Raw genomic sequence first — 20447 nt, forward strand, 5'->3', positions numbered from 1 at the left:
ACTAATTTCAATGTTAAACTTACCTATGGAAAAAAATATCCTGCAACCTCTTTAAGCAAACATGGCACCAAGGTATGTTCTCCATGTATAGTTTTCGCTCCTGCATCCAATCAGTATTAAGTTAATTTATATTAACGAGTGTTTTCAAATCTGCCTATTATTCAATAATTTCATTTATACATCTATTAGTATACAAAAAGAGGTTAGTTAGTATTTGGCCGTTATGAATCAATGTATAATTTAATAAGATACCGTATTCCAATATTTCGCAGTAATTTATTCAGTTTTACAAAATATATTTGAAGACTATGTGCAAGTAAACAAGCATGAGTCTTAGTTTTACGATATATGAGATAATCATGCAATTGTTTGACATAGTTATTTAGATTAAAATTTAACTTCGAAAATTTGGGAAAACGGTACAAAGTACCTTATTTGAGTAATTGAAATACAACTGTTACGTATCATTTAAAATGATATTGAAAGGTCCAGAAAAATTAGAGGAAAGACAAATTTGAAACCCGTGTAACGCACGGGCACAAAATCTAGTAATATATATTTTCGACGGTATTTCGTGAAAATTGGACTCTCTGTAATCGCTTGAAAAAAGTTTCCTTTAATAATATAGATAGATAGATACTAGATTTAATGCTCGTGCGATTCACGGGCCACCAAGTAAAGTCTTTTAAATGATATCTACGACACAAGTTATATTAAAGAATAAGGCACTGAACTAAAACCAAATTAATTTAAGCTAATTTAATTTGACTTATCAAACTTAAATTACCTTACCAAAATATAAATATAACTAAATTTAATTAATTTAAATTAGCTTCACTTAACTTAAGTAAACTGAATTAAATTGAGTTGAAGTGAAATGAACTTAATGACGCTAAATAATTGAACTTAACTTAGTGGAGTTATAAACCGACCTTAACGCAGTTGTATTGATGAACTGAATTTAACTAAACATTGAAATAAACTTAGTTTAACTTAAGTTAAGTTAATGAAGTTATCTAGATCGACTAAAATAAATTTAACTAAGTTGAATTGAACTTAATATTGCTAAATTAAATTTAACTTAACTTAACATATTTGGTAAGCCTAATTGAAGTTAATTGAACTAAATTAAATCGAGTTTAAAGTAATTCAAACAAAACAAACTAAAAGTAATCATTTTGTATCATTTTGACTATCGTTTTGTATATATTTTTGTGAAAGATCCATATTTATGGGGTATGCCACCTTGTTTCAAAAAGAAACATTGAGAAACTAAGTACCACTCATTCAACTTTAATAAGAAGTCTGTGTATTTTCCGGCATTATTTAGAGAATTGGAATTCCTAAGTTCTACCCATATACGCAGTTTTCGATGTGAATTACTCCACAATATTGCAAATTTTACGTAAACCTTTACACATTATTGCAAATTTCACGGTAACCTCCCCACAATATTCAACATAAAATTTTGCTTCCATGGACACATAAGTTTGCTATGCAGGCATCATTAGTTCAATACCACTCAAACAAATACTCTGTAACAGGTCTCCTCTTAGCGAATCTAATAAGGAATATATAGCATTATAGTTTGAGTTTGTCCAACCTATATTACCTCTTTAAAGTCAATCTTACTCTAATCTAGTTAGTTGACTCATAATCCTAGGTTAATAGAGGGTAGAAGAAAAAGTAATGAGCTCTTCAAAAAAAAAAAAAAAAAAAAAGAGCGTGAGGATCATAGGCTCGTTTGGACTATATAGAGAACAATTTAGGTCACTGTTTGTACTTCAAAACATAATTGGCATAGCAAGCGGCGATAACTTTAGATCTCATGATGATATGGTCAACTTATACATACCAATCCTTTCCCTGATGGCTAATATATAAACTTAAAACTCAAAAATCCAATCACATTTGTCGTTCTTTTGTTGTCTATGTAATTACGCAAATTCAAATTTAAGACGGGTATTATTTGGGCTAAAATCCGCACTTTAGCCTAATAAGGGATAACCCACTTAATTCTGTTTAAAGAGTTGGGCCGTGGAGGTAGGACAAATCACAGGAAGCCCAAAGGCAAGTGGCATCCGTCTAAGGAGTTGGGCCAAGGAGCATGCAACGATAGGAAGGCCTGATGGTAAAACAAGTCCGTGTTTTGGAAAGCCTTCAGGGAGATCTTAGGAAGAATTCAGGGAGATTAGGGAGAATGGGGGAGGAAGACTCGTTATGGAAAGAGTTGTGGTAGGAATAATATTCCTTACCATAAACGAGGTAGGACGTATCTAGGGTTCCTACCCTATAAATAGCCAAGGAGGTGATAAAGAAAGGGCATTCAAGATCTCAGACGCATAATACATTGTGCTAGCTAGATTTACATTCCGCCTCCATTGTACTCGATTCTATTATTAACAAGCTAGTGCAATACTTGGAAGGGTGCCGTCCCTTCCCGCGGTCGTTTCCCACATTGGCTTTTCCGCGTCACCAAATCTCACGTGTCAACCTTTATTTACGTACTTAATTCCTTTACGTTAAACAAAAATACACATCCTACATACAACGAGTAAGACCGCATTGACCTCGCTTAACCTAATTCGGTAGAAAATTACCAAAACAGTTTGACAATTGTGGTCGTCAGTCGTTGATTACTCAAGCGTATAATGGACAAACAAACGTCAGCAGCCGTGTCAAGGAGCGGTCAGCCGTCGATACCACCCAACCCAGTTCGAAATCCAGTATCAGTGGCACAAACTCAGGCCCCCGGACACACCCCAAGAACCACATATGTGATGAACGCCACTCTACCTCCTAGAACTCCTGCTGTAGTGGCCCAACCTAGATCAGAAGGGGCACAACAAGTTCAGGCCTTACTCTACCACCCAGTCCATCGCAAACCCTGCTTAGTGGCATAGAGAACCTTCAAAAGGCTGTGGAAGATATGCGAGAAAACCAGAGAAAGGCAGAAGCCGAAGCAAAAAGGAGGGACAAAGAACTCTAGGCGCAGATAGACTTTCTGCAGCAGCAGTCCAACACACCAGCAGGCACAGAGAATAAAGGTTGGGCCCCGGTAGTAGATCTTACCCAGGGGGCATCAAGCAGCAGGAGTCAACTTCGACAGATACCAGCAGAGTTGGTAACCAGACTAGATCTAACATCAGTTTCGATAGAAGAAAGGATAACCCCACAAGGGTTAGGGTACCTCACACCAGACAGCTGGCAGCCAGCCGGCCGCGTGGAAGTAAAACCAGGTAACCTCCCAGTTGATAATCTCGTGGTAACTAACCAGACACCTGGCGCAGGATCCGCAGGTAGCCCGCAGGTAAGTTGGCATCAAGGAACGCTCGTGACTTCAACCTCATTATCTACCACGCCGCACCAGAACCTTCAAGATTTCGGACCTGGGAGCAGAACTCCATGTCAGCAGGTAACAGACAAACAAATCCAGGATTCCAGAAACCTGACCAACCAGCAGTACCTGGAGCTAAATGAGATGCTGAGTAGGGTCCCCAGATTACCGCCTCCACTCGAGAAGGCGGCACCCGACAGTTATGCTGACTCACCATTCGTGGATGCCATATCCATTGTTGCCATGCCAAAGGGATTCACCAATCCAAACATGCCTCTCTTCGAAGGCACGACATATCCCTTTAACCACATGAGCCAGTACAAGCAGAAAATGATGACAGTAGCGGCTGTAGGACAAGTAAAAGAAGCTTGTATGTATAAAGGGTTTAGATCCACACTGTCAGGACCAGCACTCCGATGGTTCGTAAGCTTGCCTAACAGGTCAATATCCACGTTTGCCGACCTGGTAAACGCGTTCACTCAGCAGTTCGCAAGCAGCCGAAAGCCGCAAAAGCATGCATAAGACCTGTATAGAATTGTCCAGGGAGCTGGTGAGACCATTGGAGAACACAACACTAGATTCAACAATGAGAAGGTGGCAGTACGGGAATGTGACGTGTCAACAGCAGTGGAAGCCTTCAGAAGAGACCTGGACCATGAGTCTGACCTATACAAGTAATTAACTATGCATCCTTGTCACAGATGATTATCAAAAATAACCAACTGGCTCTAACTAATATAGCTAGGGAAGTCGGGTCGATCTCCACAGGGAGATGGGAAAGTGTCAGCTTTAACTAAGTCCGTCACGGTAACCAATTTGGGGGTTTAAATTTGTTTGTTCTAAACTAAAAAGGTTAAGGAAGAGAAAAAGGCAAGAGAATAAAGATTAAGCAAATAAGGAGAAAGCAGTTAAGACAGTCGGTTCACCATGATCATTCAGTCAAGCAATCAAAGTCTCAGGTCAATGCAAGCATGGTCTATGGGGCAGTGAATATCTCCTTCCGGTCTCAATTCGCCCTAAAGCACAAATAGCTTAGCTTCTGCCCTCACTACGGTGCCCTAATGTTTGCTACGAGTCTCACCCTTTCCAACTTTCCGGTCCAGGTCAAGGTTTACTACGATTAAATGACTAATTGCGTCGACTCAATTAGACAGAAATAATACTCCATCCTATTCCAGATAACCGTCCTATTACCCATTTCCGTCTATTCACAATAATGTCCCATTGTCCATTTTTGGTAAGTGTTGTGTGATCTTAATTCAAATCAATTTCCGTTTATTCACATAACTGTCCCATTGTCCGTTTTGTGTGGTCTAAACTCACTTTTCTTAATTCTTGTGCCATCTTCACAATGGGGCGGTTATCTGGAATAGAAGGGAGTATAATGCAGTGATTAACAACATAAACTACACAAGCATTAAACCTAATAAAGCGATTACTATTCCTTCATAATCATGGAGTCCCTAATCTTAGCAAAGGAAATTAGCTACGTATCATCATCGGATCAACAACAATAATGCATAGATAATAGAAATTAAACATGATAATAATGCAAACAGAGAGATTGAATTAAAAGCAATAATGAAGAGCAGTAAGAAAAGGAAAGAATTAAAATAGCAATAAAAGGAGATTAAGATTAAGAAATGAAAAGGAGTAATGTACCAATTACAAGTTCCGAATCCGGGTAGTCTAGAGTAAAAATAGAAGAGAGTAAAGGGCAGAGTATAAGTGAGGAAGAGAGACCAAGAGTAACGCAGTCTACTTCGTAAAGTAGCACACGAAAATCCTCTTCCTAAACCTAATACAATAGCCTAATTACAAAAGCTCATACGGAATAAGGCAAAAACATAATTACCGGACAAAACCTCTCGATCGAGTGGAAATAAACTACTCGATCGAGTAACAAAGTAGTAATTCCTCTCGATCGAATGGAAAAACCGTTCGATCGAGGACTTCTTATAATGGCCTTCTCGATCAAGTATGAAAACAACTCGATCGAGTGAAACTTCAAGAGATAAATCATTCGATCGACTGAAAAGAGGTCGATCGAGTTATAATAGCGCATAACGCACTTTGACACATTCCGAAATCAGCTCACACGTCTTCAAAGTGATGGATTCCGAGCTCCAATTCCTTGTTCTCCATAAATGTATGCAAATGGGACGAGTTTAGGCTTGATTTATCTTCTTTCCGGTCCGTACCTGCAATATACGCAAGACAAACCAAAGTAGACTATTCGGCGGTATTTGTAGCTAGATGCCATGTAAAATAGTACAGAAATGCGTGTAAACATGAGGTAAAAACCTTATATAAAATACACGTATCAAATCTCCCCAAACTAAACCTTTGCTTGTCCCCAAGCAAACTATGAATGCAACTAAGAACAAATAGTGGTACATGACCAACGCATCAGCTACAAATCATCTACCAAAACCAGTTTAATGCAACAATTAACAAAGTGGCAAGTGATAAATGCAAACGAATTAAATCAATGTTTCAAACTTACTGAACCATCGACCTTGCAAGACTCAAAGATATCGGACTCTCACGGGTCGCTCATAACTCAAATTTAAGCACAGAGTGAGTATATAAGTGAAAGATAGGAAGAAGTAAAGACACTCACCTAACTAGACCTATAAGAACATGCATGCAGTTAACATGAGTAAAATCTCTAGAACCGTACATATGCATTCCAACCAATCTAATGACCAAGACACACGCCGAGGAATTACATTTGGTTAAGTGAGGTAATGGGTAAGAAGGGGCTAAGATGAATTTTGAAATGTGGAGTTAATAGCCCGGCTAGCAACAGCGGATCCAAATTGTGAACTGCATCCAAATTGTCAATATAACAATTCAAAACAGTGCAAATTAGATGCACTCAACTCACAATACTCCGTAAACTTGTCAACTCCCCATAGGATACAAATAAGACATGGGAGTGAAAATCATCTATACAATTGTTTCATTTTTCCGCATATGATTTTTTCTTTCTTTTCATATTTCTTTTTCAATTCTTTTTTCTATTGCTTTTTTTTTTCTTTTACACAACATTTTTCTTTTTATTCCCTTCAATTCTTCCACCGATTTCGGAAATCAGATATATAACCAAACTGCAGTAAAGCTTCCCAAACGGCTACTCATCACTAGCTCGGCTAGGGTAGGCAAAATTATAGACTGTAGCTAATAGGACAAAAGGACAGTTTGGCTATGTGAGGCTCATGGGTAGAATAGAATAAAGGGAACTCCCTCTCCTAACATGTGTCACCATCCACAAACCGAATGCATACAGGTATTAAGAGGACCAGATTCATGCTTATTCAAATTGATGTTACATGCCTTACAGAGAATACTACTCACATCCTACATGAAACCGGTCATGAACATCACTAGTTTATAAAGCTCTAACCTCAGAATGTAATGTAGCTTGCCAATACATGAGTCAAGTCTATTCGTTCAGATAAGAGAGAAACAAAAAATCGTAGATTATGCACATTATCATGCCAACAATATATCAAGAATGTGCAGGGCAGATATAAAGATTCAATGTAGCGTCAAAGTTCAAACGTTCCGACTCAAAATAAACGTGAAATTTTTTGAATTTTATGTGATTTTTGAATTAAAACAACGATGCATGCGAAAATGAATAGACGTGCAAATGGAAATGCAAGAAAACATGAAGACACATATATGGATGTATACCTCCCCAAACCAAATCGTACAATGCCCTCATTGTACCAAAAATAGGGAACGGAATGCAAACTAAGAAGAAAAGGATAACAGGAGTTGGAAAACTTACAAGACGGCGTAAAGAGGGACCTCCCCAAACCGACCATGAACATGGGAGGTCATAGGTAGTCTAACAGAAGCTCATCAGATGGAAAATAGCTGCTAAAACAGGGATTCGATCGAGAACGTGATTTGCAGCATTTCAATCGAGGATAGCAGTTTGCTCGATCAAGTAATAATCTTAGCAAAAATGCTCGATCGAGTAGAAAAACCACTCGATCGAGCTGCTTCACTTGCAAAACGCGTATAAGAAGCATAGGAAATACAAAGGACGCAAAGTTTGGCGTTTAAAGTTTAACACACAGCTAAAGGAAAGAAAAAAAGTTTAACAAGAGTACAACAAAGCAGTCCGGGTTGCCTCTCGGAAAGCGCAGGTTTAAGAGGTCCCGCATGACCTTTCTGGCATCAATTAACTGGCGCGTCAAGCTCGTCAAAGTACAAGACTTCAAAACGATTGTCAGCTTCATTTGCTTCGTGATAGTGTTTCACATATTGCCCGATAACCTTGAACCGATTTTCCTCGGGACCTTCTAGCTCAACGGATCCAAATTTAGTGACTGCTGTCACCGTATAAGGACCACTCCACTTGGACTTCAGCTTGCCAGGAAATAATCGTAGTCGGGCATTAAACAGCAACACCTTCTGCCCGACATGAAATTCCCTAGGTAACATTCTTTTTTCATGCCATCTCTTCGACTTCTCCTTATAAATGCGCGAGCTATCATAGGCGTTGAGCCTACACTCCTCTAGTTCATCTAGCTGCAAAAGATGGTTCTGACCACACAATTTAGGATCAAAGTTAAGTTCACGAATTGCCCACCAAGCTTTACATTCCAACTCAACAGGTAAATGAGATGATTTCCCGTAGACTAACCGATAAGGTGATGCACCAATCAATGTCTTAAAGGCAGTTCTGTAAGCCCATAATGTGTCTTCTAATTTGAGACTCCAGTCCTTCCGTTATTTAGAAACTACTTTAGATAGGATCTCTTTAATCTCGCGATTAGAGACCTTGACCTGACCACTAGTTTGGGGATGATACCCCAAACCACGCCGATGTTGAACACCAACCTTAGACAGAATGGAATTTAGTTTCTTTTCTTTAAAGTGCATTCCCCCATCACTAATGACGACCCTAGGGACACCAAATCGGGGAAATATGATCTTTTTAAACATATTTATCACACTCTTGGCAACGCAATGAGGTGAAGCAATAGTCTCAACCCACTTAGACACATAATCAACAGCTACTAAAATATACCCGTTACCTTTACTAGATGGGAACGGGCCTTGGAAATCAATGCCCCAGACATCGAAAACCTCGACCTCTAAGATACCATTTTGTGGCATCTCATGTCTCCTTGAAATATTCCCTGATTGTTTTAGGCGTCACAAGCTAAAACAAAAGCCTTAGCATCAGCAAACAAAGTAGGCCAGTAAAAACCATACAGAAGTACCTTAGCCACGGTGCGCGATGGACCGTGGTGACCACCATAAGAGGATGCGTGACAGCCTTCTAGGAATACTTTGGTCTCCCACTGCGGAATACACCGTTTGTAAAGACCGTCTGCACATTCCTTAAAAAAATAAGGATCATCCCAGAAATACTGCTTAGCGTTATACAGCAAACGCTTCCTCTGCTAATGAGAAAGGTCAGGCGGCAGCTTGCCACTGACAACGTAATAAGCTATATCTGCATACCAAGGTTCTTGGTTAACAATAGAAGACAAAACAGCAAACAAAGAATCATCAGGAAAAGAATCATCAATAGGTAAAGAATCTTCTCCCTCTTGCTGTGTGTGGACAATGGGGGCCCACGGGGGCGCTTGGGAGAGAGAACAAGCGTTTGCATTTTGTGGAGTTGCCACCATTTTTTTATGGGAAATTGAAACCGTTCGAATACCTCGTGTCATGTCAAGAGACAAAGTAGTGACATGAACACTAAGCAATCGTTACCCTTAGCATTCTATGTCTAGAATGACTCTCGTGGATGCTAATGAACAAAGATGTTCACAGAGATCTGGAGTAAGGGGTGAGGGTACGTATTAGGAAGCTCTTTTGATCGAACATCTAATCCCGTCCGCCTCGATAGCGGCCTCTACTAATGATTAGGGACATCATCTATACTCGATATATCGTCGATTATATGCATACAATGCAACATCCAAGTTTTAATCCTAACATGTAATAATTAGACTAAGTTGGTTAACAATTAATTTAGCATACAATTGGGTCGAAGTAGGGATTTAATGCTTAATTACATGTGAAAACACGTAAATAAATCATACAAATGTGATAAATATTACAATGATAGAAAATTACAATAAAAATTACAATAATTACATCGGGTTTCATTGATTTATGTCGAAAATACCTTTGAAACGGATAATTTGAGAGAAAAAAGAATAAAAGAATTAAAGAACAGATCAGTAGGCGATAATACGAGTAATAGTCAATTATACATAAGCTAATTAAACTAGGTCAAGCAACAACGGAGTTCAGAGACAGAAATCATCCTGGAACAGCGCAGCGAGGCGCCCTGCGGAAGAGCGCGGCGATTCTTTGCGTCGCTCCAAGGGTGAGTTTTGGCTGTGAAGCCGGAACTGCAAATCGTTAATGTAAATTGGTGAGTTTAATGGTTAATTAACATATACTTACTCGGATGAAAGTGATTAAAACGTTATTTACATGTGACAAATTAATGACAAATACGACAAAAGACAGATGAAAATATATCAAACATCGAATTCCAGAAACCCGATATGAACAAATCGAATTCCTACAATCCGGGTTGAATTTAATGACGAAAACCAGCAAATATGAGATTATAAGGGATTTAAGTCGGATTTAATGATGAATTATACGTGTGAATAAGTGATAAATAATATACATGAGATCATTATGGTGTTGTATCGAAGAATTAACGAAAACAAACGAAAACGAATAAAGAGGACGAAGGAAGAAGAAAGGAAGCAGGAACTGCGGCAGCCTCACGAAGAGGCGCAGCAGGTACTGCGCTCCTTCGAAGAGGCGCAGCAGTTGCTGCGTCCTTTCTCGACGGTTTGCCTTCTGATAATCCGTAAAAAGGTTTTTAAAAGAGGTTTTAGAAATCGGTTTTAACAAGTATCTTCGACATAAACCTTACAATATGATTACAAAAAGTAAAGAACAAAGGTCTAGAATGCAAAGGGAGAAGACAAGGGCGGACACTCGCGTGAGAAATATGAGGAGGGAAGGCTCCTATTTATACTAATCACGCGAAGAAATTAGGGTTTTCGGAGAGACTTTGGAAGTGAATCTCGGAAAGATATGAAAAAGATACGAGAAATACGCAGAAAAGGACCTGGGAAAAGGCGCAGCAGTCACTGCGTCTCTTGGAAGAGGCGTAACACCTGCTGCGTCTGTTCCTAAGTGGTTTCCTCCTGCGGAAGAAAGATTTCCGTGTTTAAGTTATGGAAGGACGGAATAATTTGGTTTTCCTTAATATTTTGTAGAACATTACGGGAAATTGTTTACCAAAGAATAAAGATTATGAAATAATTATAAAATATGGAATAGAAATATCCGGAACGTTCCAGAACATTCTGACTCGGGATTTAACGGTTATCAGAAAATGAAGACGGTTTTAGGCCCGGACTCCAAATGTACTCTAAATAATGACAAAACGACCGTATCAGCGAGTAGATGACAACTAAGAGGTAGACATTAGTGTTTGAGCAGTCACTTGCTGACGATAAACTTACGAACTGTCAAAAATCGTTCCGCGTACCAAACATGCTGCCCAATCATCACCGGGTAGTTTGCGAGAGGTGCAGAAATGAGGTATCTACAGAGCCCCCACTTTGACTGAGGCTTGGACAAGGCGAAAGTCAAAGTATAGCCATCAGGTCAATCGAAGATTACAATCTGACGACTATGGCGACGCGAGGCGGCTCAAGGGGTCTGAGCCATGAACCTGTCGTCGGGAACATTTTAGAGTCTGTCGACTATTGGGGAGGGTCGTTTAAAGTCCATTAGACTACGTCAGGAGGCTCGCCAGCCATAAGTAGAGACCATATCCGAGACTTCTGAACGAAACGGGACTGAAGATGCTTCGGCGAAACTCTTGGGCCTGAAGATGAATTGGTGTCTGAAGGATTATAAGGAAATAATGAAAGACAGCAGGACACAGTCTGGAACCGCTGGGAGAAATATGCTTGTGTTCAGCTTCAAACAAACTTCGGAAGAATTCGGGGTCGATGTTGATCTCCATGTCTCGAGAGGAAGTGATTGTCGGTCGTGAACTCTCGTTGAGGAACATAATCGGGAACTAATCTCCATGTCTCGAGAGGGAAAGTCTATCCGTGTACTCTCGCTGGGGGAAATATAATGAAGGCGTGTCGAAACACCTGTGAAGGAATATCTGCTCGTTCTGACAGGCAAGGTCTTGGAAGCGATAAATAACGTATAATAGTCTGCTGTTGGCTTAGAAATACGGGCCGGAACGAAAGATAATCGTTGAAGGGACCAAAAAGATAAAATAGCATTGGGGAAGAGGCGCACCAAAGATGGGCCCACAAATAACGAACCCATAACGAATTTTTGAGAACTCGTATGGAGGGAACACCAGGAAGAGGCGCAGCAAGAGCTGCATCTCTTGGAATAGGCGCAGCGCCTGCTGCGTCTGTTCCCAAGGGTGTATTTTCGGCGTAAAAACGCGATAAACAGAGGGTTTGCGATCATTTGTTCGAAACACAAATCATCCTTTTCTCTCTCAAATCTTAACCATTTCCGCCAAGATTCGATCCAAAAGCTTGCATTAATCATGAATAATCGAGGTATGTGTCTCATTCTTGCATTAAACTTCTATATTTGCTCAATTTAGGTCGAAAAAATTAGGGTTTTAAACCCAATTAATTCAAAAATTTGGGGCTTTTCCCCCAAATGCATTTGCCTTGTAAAATTGACATTAGAAATGGATAATTGGTGTTATAAGGAACATAACCATGTATTTGTTTCGAATTTTCGTTGAGTTTTGAGCATTTGAATGAAATTGAGACGGTTTCACAGCTAGACCGCAAATTGCCTCGAAAATAGCCTTAGGATTGCCCATTTGCGATGAAACTTGATATTCGGAATCCTTGGATGATGGGTAAACTTCCTACCATCTTGGAATTTTGGTTTGTGACGGATTTTTCAGGACACTTTTCTAGGGCATAATCGCCGTTATAACGAAATGCTGCCGAACTTTCGACTCGAATCCGGAACTAGGCTTCAAATTAGGCTTGACTTGACCCTAATTACCATATGAGTGATCGGGTTTATGAGAATATGGCCAAACATGGCGAGAAAGGAGCGATTTCAGGGCTTCTGAAGGCTCGAAAATCCCTTAACCAAGACTCGTCGTCACGTGATGCGGCCTAAATTTGCTTTAATATCGCAGGTGATGAGGCTTCTACTTCTGGGAGGGCTCACATGGAGATAGACGCTGTTGTTATCGAGGAGGCTTTGGAGAAGGCTTTCACCGCCGCGGTGATGGCTGCTAGGGACGAGGTCTGTGAGGAGGAGGCTTTTGAGTAGGAGGAGGCCCCGAAGCGGGGCAACGTTGGACGAGGAGGTCGTCAGCTGAGGGGAGCTCCCACATGGGCTAAGACCTGGGAGAGTAGGCACCTGCTTTGGGCTGCAGATGGTCACCTGTGAAGAGTTTGCTATTTTTGAATTCATTACTCATCACTCACCTTCTTTCATTTCATTTGCTCATATCTTTTCCAATTTTCATTAAAAACTAAAGATAGCTTTTGTTTCAAATCACAATAGGAGGCTGGGAACATCAGGTCGTTCTCGGGTTACACGACAGCGATGGAGTGCTACGAGCGGCTGTCGGCGGAGGAGCGCGCCATGATCGAGCGTGGAGAGTTTGGTGCCTTGGTGCAGGCTTGGAGGGATATCGCGAAGAGGAAGCTGCGGTCTAACCTTAGCCTGGTCCGTGCTTTCTTGGACCAATTATGGGACACGACTTCCACTTTTCACATGCCTTTTGGTGAGGTGGGAGTCACTCTGGAGGACTACGGCATGATTTCTGGTCTGCCGTGTGGGACTAAGGCTGTGGAGTGGCCGGAGACTGCCATGAGGGTGAACTCGGCCGAGGCTAGGAGGTTGATCGGCTGGAACTTGTCGCCGAAGGCTGTTACAGTGCCTGGTTTGGTGCCCAGTTCCTATGTCCGAGACTACTTTGCGGGGAAGACCCCGGCGCTGGTGACGTTTGACGGGAGAGAGACGGCTCCTCCTCCCTGTACTGCTGAGCAGAGGGCCCGCTTGTGGCTTTGGTGGTTTCTGTCTTCGATTTATCTCGGAGACAAGGGAGAGAGGCTGTCGACGAAGCTTCTTCCCTTCCTTTCTGACCTGAGCTCCCTGGGCGTTGGGACTGGGTCACTGCTGGTTTTGCGCTCCTCATCCGCTTCATGAGGGCCATGGTTCGCCTAGAGTTGATGAAGAAGGGGACTTCTCCTGGTGCTGTAGGACCTGGACTACTGCTAGAGGTTTGAACCTTCATTTAGACTAAAATCGATTCTTTTTCTTATCAAATTACGGAAGATCGATATTGACTATCTTGCTTTAGAGGCGTGGGTGTACTCCTACTTTCCGAGCCTCTCGCCCAACAGGACGGAGCCGCTGGATAGAGCATATCCCGTCGTGAGGGATTGGGTGATGTGCAGGACGAGGAGCAAGCGTTCCTCTCACGGTGTTTACCGGCGGGACGTGAACGCTCTTCAGCTAGACAGCGTGAGCATCTCACTTATATTCATTTTGCTTCTTCATTACTTTTAATCGATCATAACAATGATTCCTTGTTTGTCTTGTCCCAGTGGCTGCCTAGGCCTTGGGCGGAGTACGCTGGAGCGCCTCCTTTTATGGTTGAGGTCCTTCGTCCTAGGAGCTCAAGCCGGCTGCTGTTGAGGACGTCGATGGGTCCTGTGTGGTACTTGGGCGAGCGCTTGGCTCGTCAGTGCTCTCGGGATGTGTTGACGGTTCCCATCGATCCTCCTAGGACAATGTTCAGGGAGCCTTCTGAGGCTGAGAGGGAGGCTGACTTGGCTGGCGTTGATGGTGACGCCCACCTTTTTCCTGGAGAAGACTACTCGGCGTTCCTCTAAGGAGGTTGGCGTACTGGCTGGTTGTGGTGACCATATTTTCTCTCCTTATTTACTTGATTTTGAGAGTACGATGAAAGATCATCGATTAATGGGAAACATTTGACTTTGCAGGAGGTTGAGGCGGCGGGCATCGAGCCCCCAGAGTACCCCGAGACCCTCAAGTACACTGACGCGACCGGGAGGACGATGATCTCCGAGCTACGTGACTTTGACGTGGCTGTGACGGATGCTGGCCTGGACGACTGGCAGCATCTGATTCGGAGGGTGAGCCTCTAATTTGCATAATTTTTGTGTAAGAACACATTTGATTGAACTTATTCGATTATTGAGAACTTCTTCTTGAAAATGCAGGTTGCGCCGTCTCGGTTTGTGGCATTATGGAGGGTGGCCAACCGGCTGCGAGCCACTGCCGTCGAGGCACTTGTCGGCGGTCGAGGTCGTCAGGTATGAACCTTGTGTCCATTCCATTTTTTATTTTGATTTTCCTTGTGATTGCTTGAAATGATTGACATGAGCCAATTTTGTTGTTTACAGAGGGACCGTGAGCTGGAGCGAGAGTTGGCCCAGTCTCGGGAGGAGACAGCTCGCTTGTTGAGGGAGCTTGAGGTTTGGGACGCCGAGGTTGCTGCTCTCGCGGCAAGGGTTGCGGAGCTGGAGGGCGACCGGCAGTAGTTTTGTTTTGTTTTTGTTTGTATTTTGCTTATCTGTACATTTTGGACCTTTATTTTGGATATTTTGGACTTTGCTTGGGGCTCGAGCCCCCAGTTTGCTGTACATTTCCCTTTTTGGTTGTATATATGACGGCCTAAGTGCCTTTGCTGCTGGGTTGCGTTGCTTGTACCTGCAGGTTAGCTTTGAACAGGTTTGGAAGATGACGGTTTACGCCGTCATGCTACCGAAATTTACATAGAAATCACACAAAGCATACATTTGTATATACATATGGCCTAAATTATCGCAACACGAACGACTCAAGAGAATGCAAAAACGCAAAAAGTAAATGCAAAAATGCAAAAATTTTGCCGGAAATGTGATCGGACGGTAGGGAGGGTTACCCCCTAAAAAAAGTAAAATAGAACCCTATAAGTTAGAAATGAAATGATTAAAAAGACATAAAAGAAATATATAAATGAAATAAATATATAAATTTTGAAATGAATTAAATTGGAATTGAAAATTATTTCTTCAAATGAAAAAGTACAAGTGTGGTAAAATGACGAAAATGTTGATATCACCTCGAGATGCGTGCCCACGGAATTAGGAAACACGAAATATGGTAATTTCCACATATTTACCAAAACAATAACCCGTAGGAATAGGAAATTATTCGTCACGGAATTTAGGAAAGATCCAACGCGGAAAATCACAGAAGTTTAGCTGAGGAAGAGGCGCAGCATGAGCTGCATCCCTTTGAAGAGGCGCGCAGTGCGCTTTGTTCCCAGTGTGTGTCTCTGCTCCGCGATTTTTCGAAACAGAAATTAGTATAAATAGAGACGTCGATAGGGCTTTTATTCACATAATTCTTCCATTTCTTCTCCGTCTTATTACATAAAATCCTCAATATAACCACTCATCATGAATAGTTTGGAGATTCGCCTAAAAGAGTGGACTAATGAGTTTTCCAACATGGAGAAGTATGACATGGGCGCCTATAATCTTGGATCATTGTTGAGCTTGAAGCTTATCAAGGTTGTCAAACCATTCTTGGATGCTTGTCTTGATTACCTGGACCCGAATTATCATGTTTTTGCGTTCCCTGGAGGCGATATTTGCCCATTTCCTGAAGAAATTGCTGCGATTGGTAGGTGGGACCCTTAACACTTGCCTGCCATTCCTTCTACTTTGCAAGGGTATAAAAGCAAATTTAGAGATTTGCTTGGATTAACAAGACTTGAGGTGGACCGTCTAGTGACCTCGAAAGGAGTGCGAATGTTGGACTTCATTGACCGATTTATTAACAGGGCCGACCCCACCGTTTCTTATGTTGCTAGACGAAGGGCATTTGGATTTTGCTTGTTGCATGTGTATGTCTTCCAAGAGCATGTTGATGAAGACTTGAGAGGTGATCCTCGTCTTTTGGGCCTAGTTGAGCAAATGGAGCTGTGCAGGAGCCCAGCTTGTTTATGCTTAGGAGAGATCTTGTTGGGTTTGGATAATAGGAAAGCCAATCATGACCTACCGTACTTGGGAAGTCCCGTTATTTTGCAGGTAAAAGAACATCTTCCTTTTTTTCTTTTTTTTCGTGTTTTTTTTTTCTTTTTTTTTTTTTTTTGATGTCTGATACCCGCTTTTGGTAGGTGTGGCTTATGGAACTGCTTCGATTGATCGAGCCCCCAGTTCATGTTCCTTCTTATCATGCTCGTTCGATTGCAATGAGGACCAGGCTTTACATGGTGGATTTCACCCGAGTCTGTAATTATTGGGAGAACAAACTGAAGAGTGATGATGGCCCCTTGATTAGGTGGATTGTACCATGGTGGCACCTCAAATCTGTCACTGGAGAGTCTTCTTTGGATCCTACCCGATCTGTGCGCATTCCTGGCTTGGAATTCATGGTGTGCATCTTCCCGGAAAGGCTGATGAGATAGGTTGGACTAAAGCAGACGATCCCGAAGCTTGATACCATCCCGCAGACTGCCGTGGCGCTTACTACAGAGAGCCGAAGGGAGTGGGCCATCAAATGGGCCCAAAGGAACATGTGGTTCTTGAACTCTTCTGCTAATGCCTTATGGGTGTCGGATTCTTATCTGCGATGGAGGAAAGCTACTACTCCGGAAGAACGCGAGAGGTTGAGGAAGTGCGAGCCGGTTGAATACAAGGTGCGCGAGGTGGAGAAAGAGAAAGAGAAGCATTTGACTGAGGGAGAGGAAGAAGTCGGGTTTCGAGTTGTTCATACTTCGAAGAAACCGAAGACCTCTCCTGCCGTGGAGATGGTGATTGGCAAGAATGGTAGGGCTAGGCCTCGAGAAAGTGTAATACTCCGTATTTTATATTACTATTTAAGTCGGGTTAATTGTTTAGTCGAGAATTACGTAAGTTATTTTACTTGACTCGTGTTGTATCGTAAGATCGAGTTGTTTCGTAAGTTAATTGAGACGGGTTATATGGAATTCGAGATGTGAGCTAACCCATTTACCCTCGACCCATTTGAGTTTACCCAATAACATGTTTAACCCAATTAACCCAACACCCAACATCATGTTTTAACCTAAATTTACCCTAACACTACAAAACCCTACTCCCTCACCCGCCTCCCTCATTTCATCAACATCAACCTCAACCTTCACGCAAATCGAGAGAGAGAGAGAGTGAGTGTGGGTGTTGACGGCGCAGCAAGGAAGACTTTAAGGTGGTTGTCGACGTCCGTAGGCGACCTTGGTGGCTGTTGTGGTGGCAGAAAAGGTATGAGTGCAAACCTTCCCTTCTGTTTTCGTTTTGTCTGTCGGGTTCTGGTTGTTGTTGTGTGTCTTAGGGAGGCGATGCTGGTGGTCGTTGACGGGGTAAGGGAGTCGTGTGGTATGTGTCGAGTGTGTTGGTGGTTGTTAGAGAGGTTTTAGGCGGTCGTAGTGGCAGGGAAAGGCGGCATCGACATAGGGTAGCAACGGGTTAAAATATGGGTTTTCAGGCGGGTTTAGAGCGTTAGGTTTGGGGTGGTGCCACCGTGGACTCAGGGGAGGTTGAAACGGCGGCACCACGGCATCTGGGTGCGTTGTCTGACGGCGAGCAGGGCTGTGGTGGTTTGGCAGGGGATAGGTGATGGTTGCGGTGGTTGTAAGTCGAGAACAGGGGGCGGTTGGTGAGGCACGGTGGTGAACCAGGCCAAACGACGGCCCTGGTTTGACTCGCCGGCAACAGTTGACCCTGTTGGGGGCAGTCGTTGGTGGCTAGGTCAAACTGGGGGTTTGGGCTGGTGGCTGACACGGGCTAGAGGCGGCGTGTGGGAGCGTGGGAGTCCGTGTGAAGGGACGGTGGTGATGACGATTTGTTTTAGTTTTGAAACGGTTTTGTCGTAGGTTTAATCGTTATAATTCGTTAATTTGTCGTATTCTTAATTAGTTAATTTAATTACCGAGTTATTTAAAATATTAGGCAAAAGATGAGAGCTTCCCAGGACAGACAGAAGAGCTATGCTGACACTAGGAGAAGTGACATTTCTTTCGAGGTGGGGGAAAAGGTACTACTCAAAGTGTCGCCGATGAAGGGAGTTATGAGGTTCGGGAAGCGAGGAAAGCTGAGTCAGAAATTCATCGGACCTTATGAGATTTTGGACAGAGTTGGAGAGGTGGCATACCGTTTAGCTTTGCCACCAGCGTTAGCCAGAGTTCACAATGTTTTTCATGTTTCCCAGTTGCGGAGGTACTTGAGCGATCCATCACATGTGTTGAGTCCTGAGGTGATCAAGGTGGATGAGCAGTTGTCCTATCTGGAGACACCTAAGGAAATTTTGGACAGGAAAGTGAGGAAGACCAGGAATGGAGAGACAGCTTTGGTGAAAGTCTTGTGGACTAACCACAATGTTGAGGAAGCTACATGGGAGACTGAGGCTTCCATGAGGGAAAGCTATCCACACTTGTTTGCATGAGGTAAGTTCCGGGACGTAACTTTCTTTTTAGAAGGGTAGAATGTAACATTTTGTTTTATGGGCCTAAGTCCATGAGTTCTTTATACTAGAAAATATGTTTTGGTACCCACGGTGATGCTTGGAGATTTGATAGATTGAGTTCTTGCGATTATAAAGAGTTGGCATGTTCGGTGATTATATGACATATCTGATTATTTTATCTATCTTGTTGAGCATTATTATTTCATATGTTTCATACATTGCATTTGCATCGGAGTTGGAGTTAGAGGAGATGAGATTGTTGCGATTAAGGCCCAGGCGGGTTCTGCAGGACTTGCCCTGGTGTCCCTCGGCCATTTAGCCGGTATATCGACGACGGTCGATTGATATAGTCTGCCGGGGATCGGTATGGCTGGGCGTTCCGGGGATGTGTGTGATGGAGTTGAGAATGAAGGATTATAGCATTGCATTCTTTATTTATATCGTATTACCTACTCAACCTCGCGGTTGACCCTGTGTATTCATGTACGCCTGTGATGATCCATTTACTGGGAAGCAGATTGACAGGTTGTTGAGACAGTTGGTGCTGGCAGGGGAGAGAGCATGGATGACCTGACTTAGAGCTAGCCCACTTTTATTTCCGTCTAGCTATCAGAATTTATTTCCAGTTTTGAGACATGTTTCATTTCAGTTGTAAACATTTGTGAACTTTTAATTTAAAGTACTGTTTATCTTTCCCTTTGTTATCTACTGCCTCGGGTTTCCGAGATGGTAACACCCTTCTTTATCTGAGGAGTCCTAGTCCAGGCCCTTAAATAAATGGGGGTGTTACAGAAAGACCGTTGGTGATTAGGTCCGAAGTGGCGCAAGAGCGTCCGGCTCGAGGTCGTGACAAGAATGACAAGGGCAAAGGGAAGATAGAGGAATAACCCAAGTCTTTATTATTATCTATTATTATTATTATTGTTGTAATAAAAAGGTGGGGTTTTTAGAATCCTAGCCTATTTTCATTTTTATTATGTAGCGTATTATTTTAGAAAAAAGAATGAAATAAAAAAGATTAAATGGTTATGAAACCGTTGTGATTTTATATTTATTATTCTTGCCGAATTCCAAATGCAATGCAAATGTCCTTCTATTTACATTTTAAAATAATGGGTTGTATCCCGTGAAGGATTGTCTACGTATTCATTAAAAAAATGAAATCAAACCCTTGCGCGTAGTTCGAATAAATGTAAAAGAATAATTGTTCTAAGCAAGAGCTTGTAATGAACTTAGAAAATAAGCATGAGCTTTTTGCTTACTCTGAAGGTGCAGTTTAGTTTATTTGATGATATGAGGATGACAAATTTGTCAAAATGCAAGAGTAGAGTGACATTAGCTTATTTCAGCTTGGCAAGGGGCCGTTCATTTAGTGTCACAAGAGCGACACGTGAGGTTACGCGAGGCGCGTTTTTGTTCCTATTCTAGGCATAGTACCGTTTTAGTTGGTCGAGGTTTGTCGGGTTGGAAAACTGATTCCCATCTAGGTCTGTGATCCTAACCACACCCCCTGGAAGTATTGATTTGACTAGAAATGGCCCGGCCCAATTAGGTTTGAATTTTCCCCGTGGATCGACAGGTAAAA

At 42.3% G+C, this 20447-nt stretch overlaps 1 protein-coding gene across 1 annotated transcript; it reads left to right on the top strand.

Moving 5' to 3' along the window:
- Positions 1-18355: 18355 nt before the first annotated feature.
- LOC141629613 (uncharacterized) lies at positions 18356-18841 on the top strand. The gene is made up of 2 exons (XM_074442589.1): positions 18356-18433; positions 18608-18841. The coding sequence occupies exons 1-2, from the start codon at positions 18356-18358 to the stop codon at positions 18839-18841; spliced, it is 312 nt and encodes a 103-aa protein (XP_074298690.1).
- Positions 18842-20447: the final 1606 nt, after the last annotated feature.

Source organism: Silene latifolia, chromosome Y (assembly GCF_048544455.1).
Source record: "Silene latifolia isolate original U9 population chromosome Y, ASM4854445v1, whole genome shotgun sequence".
Taxonomy (NCBI): domain Eukaryota; kingdom Viridiplantae; phylum Streptophyta; class Magnoliopsida; order Caryophyllales; family Caryophyllaceae; genus Silene; species Silene latifolia.

Bases quoted from the DNA above. Each gene is read 5' to 3' on its own strand.
- LOC141629613 (XM_074442589.1), top strand. From the start codon at position 18,356: ATGAGAGCTTCCCAGGACAGACAGAAGAGCTATGCTGACACTAGGAGA. The intron at 18,434-18,607 runs GTACTACTCAAA...CATGTTTCCCAG, and splicing joins CTTTCGAGGTGGGGGAAAAG to TTGCGGAGGTACTTGAGCGA.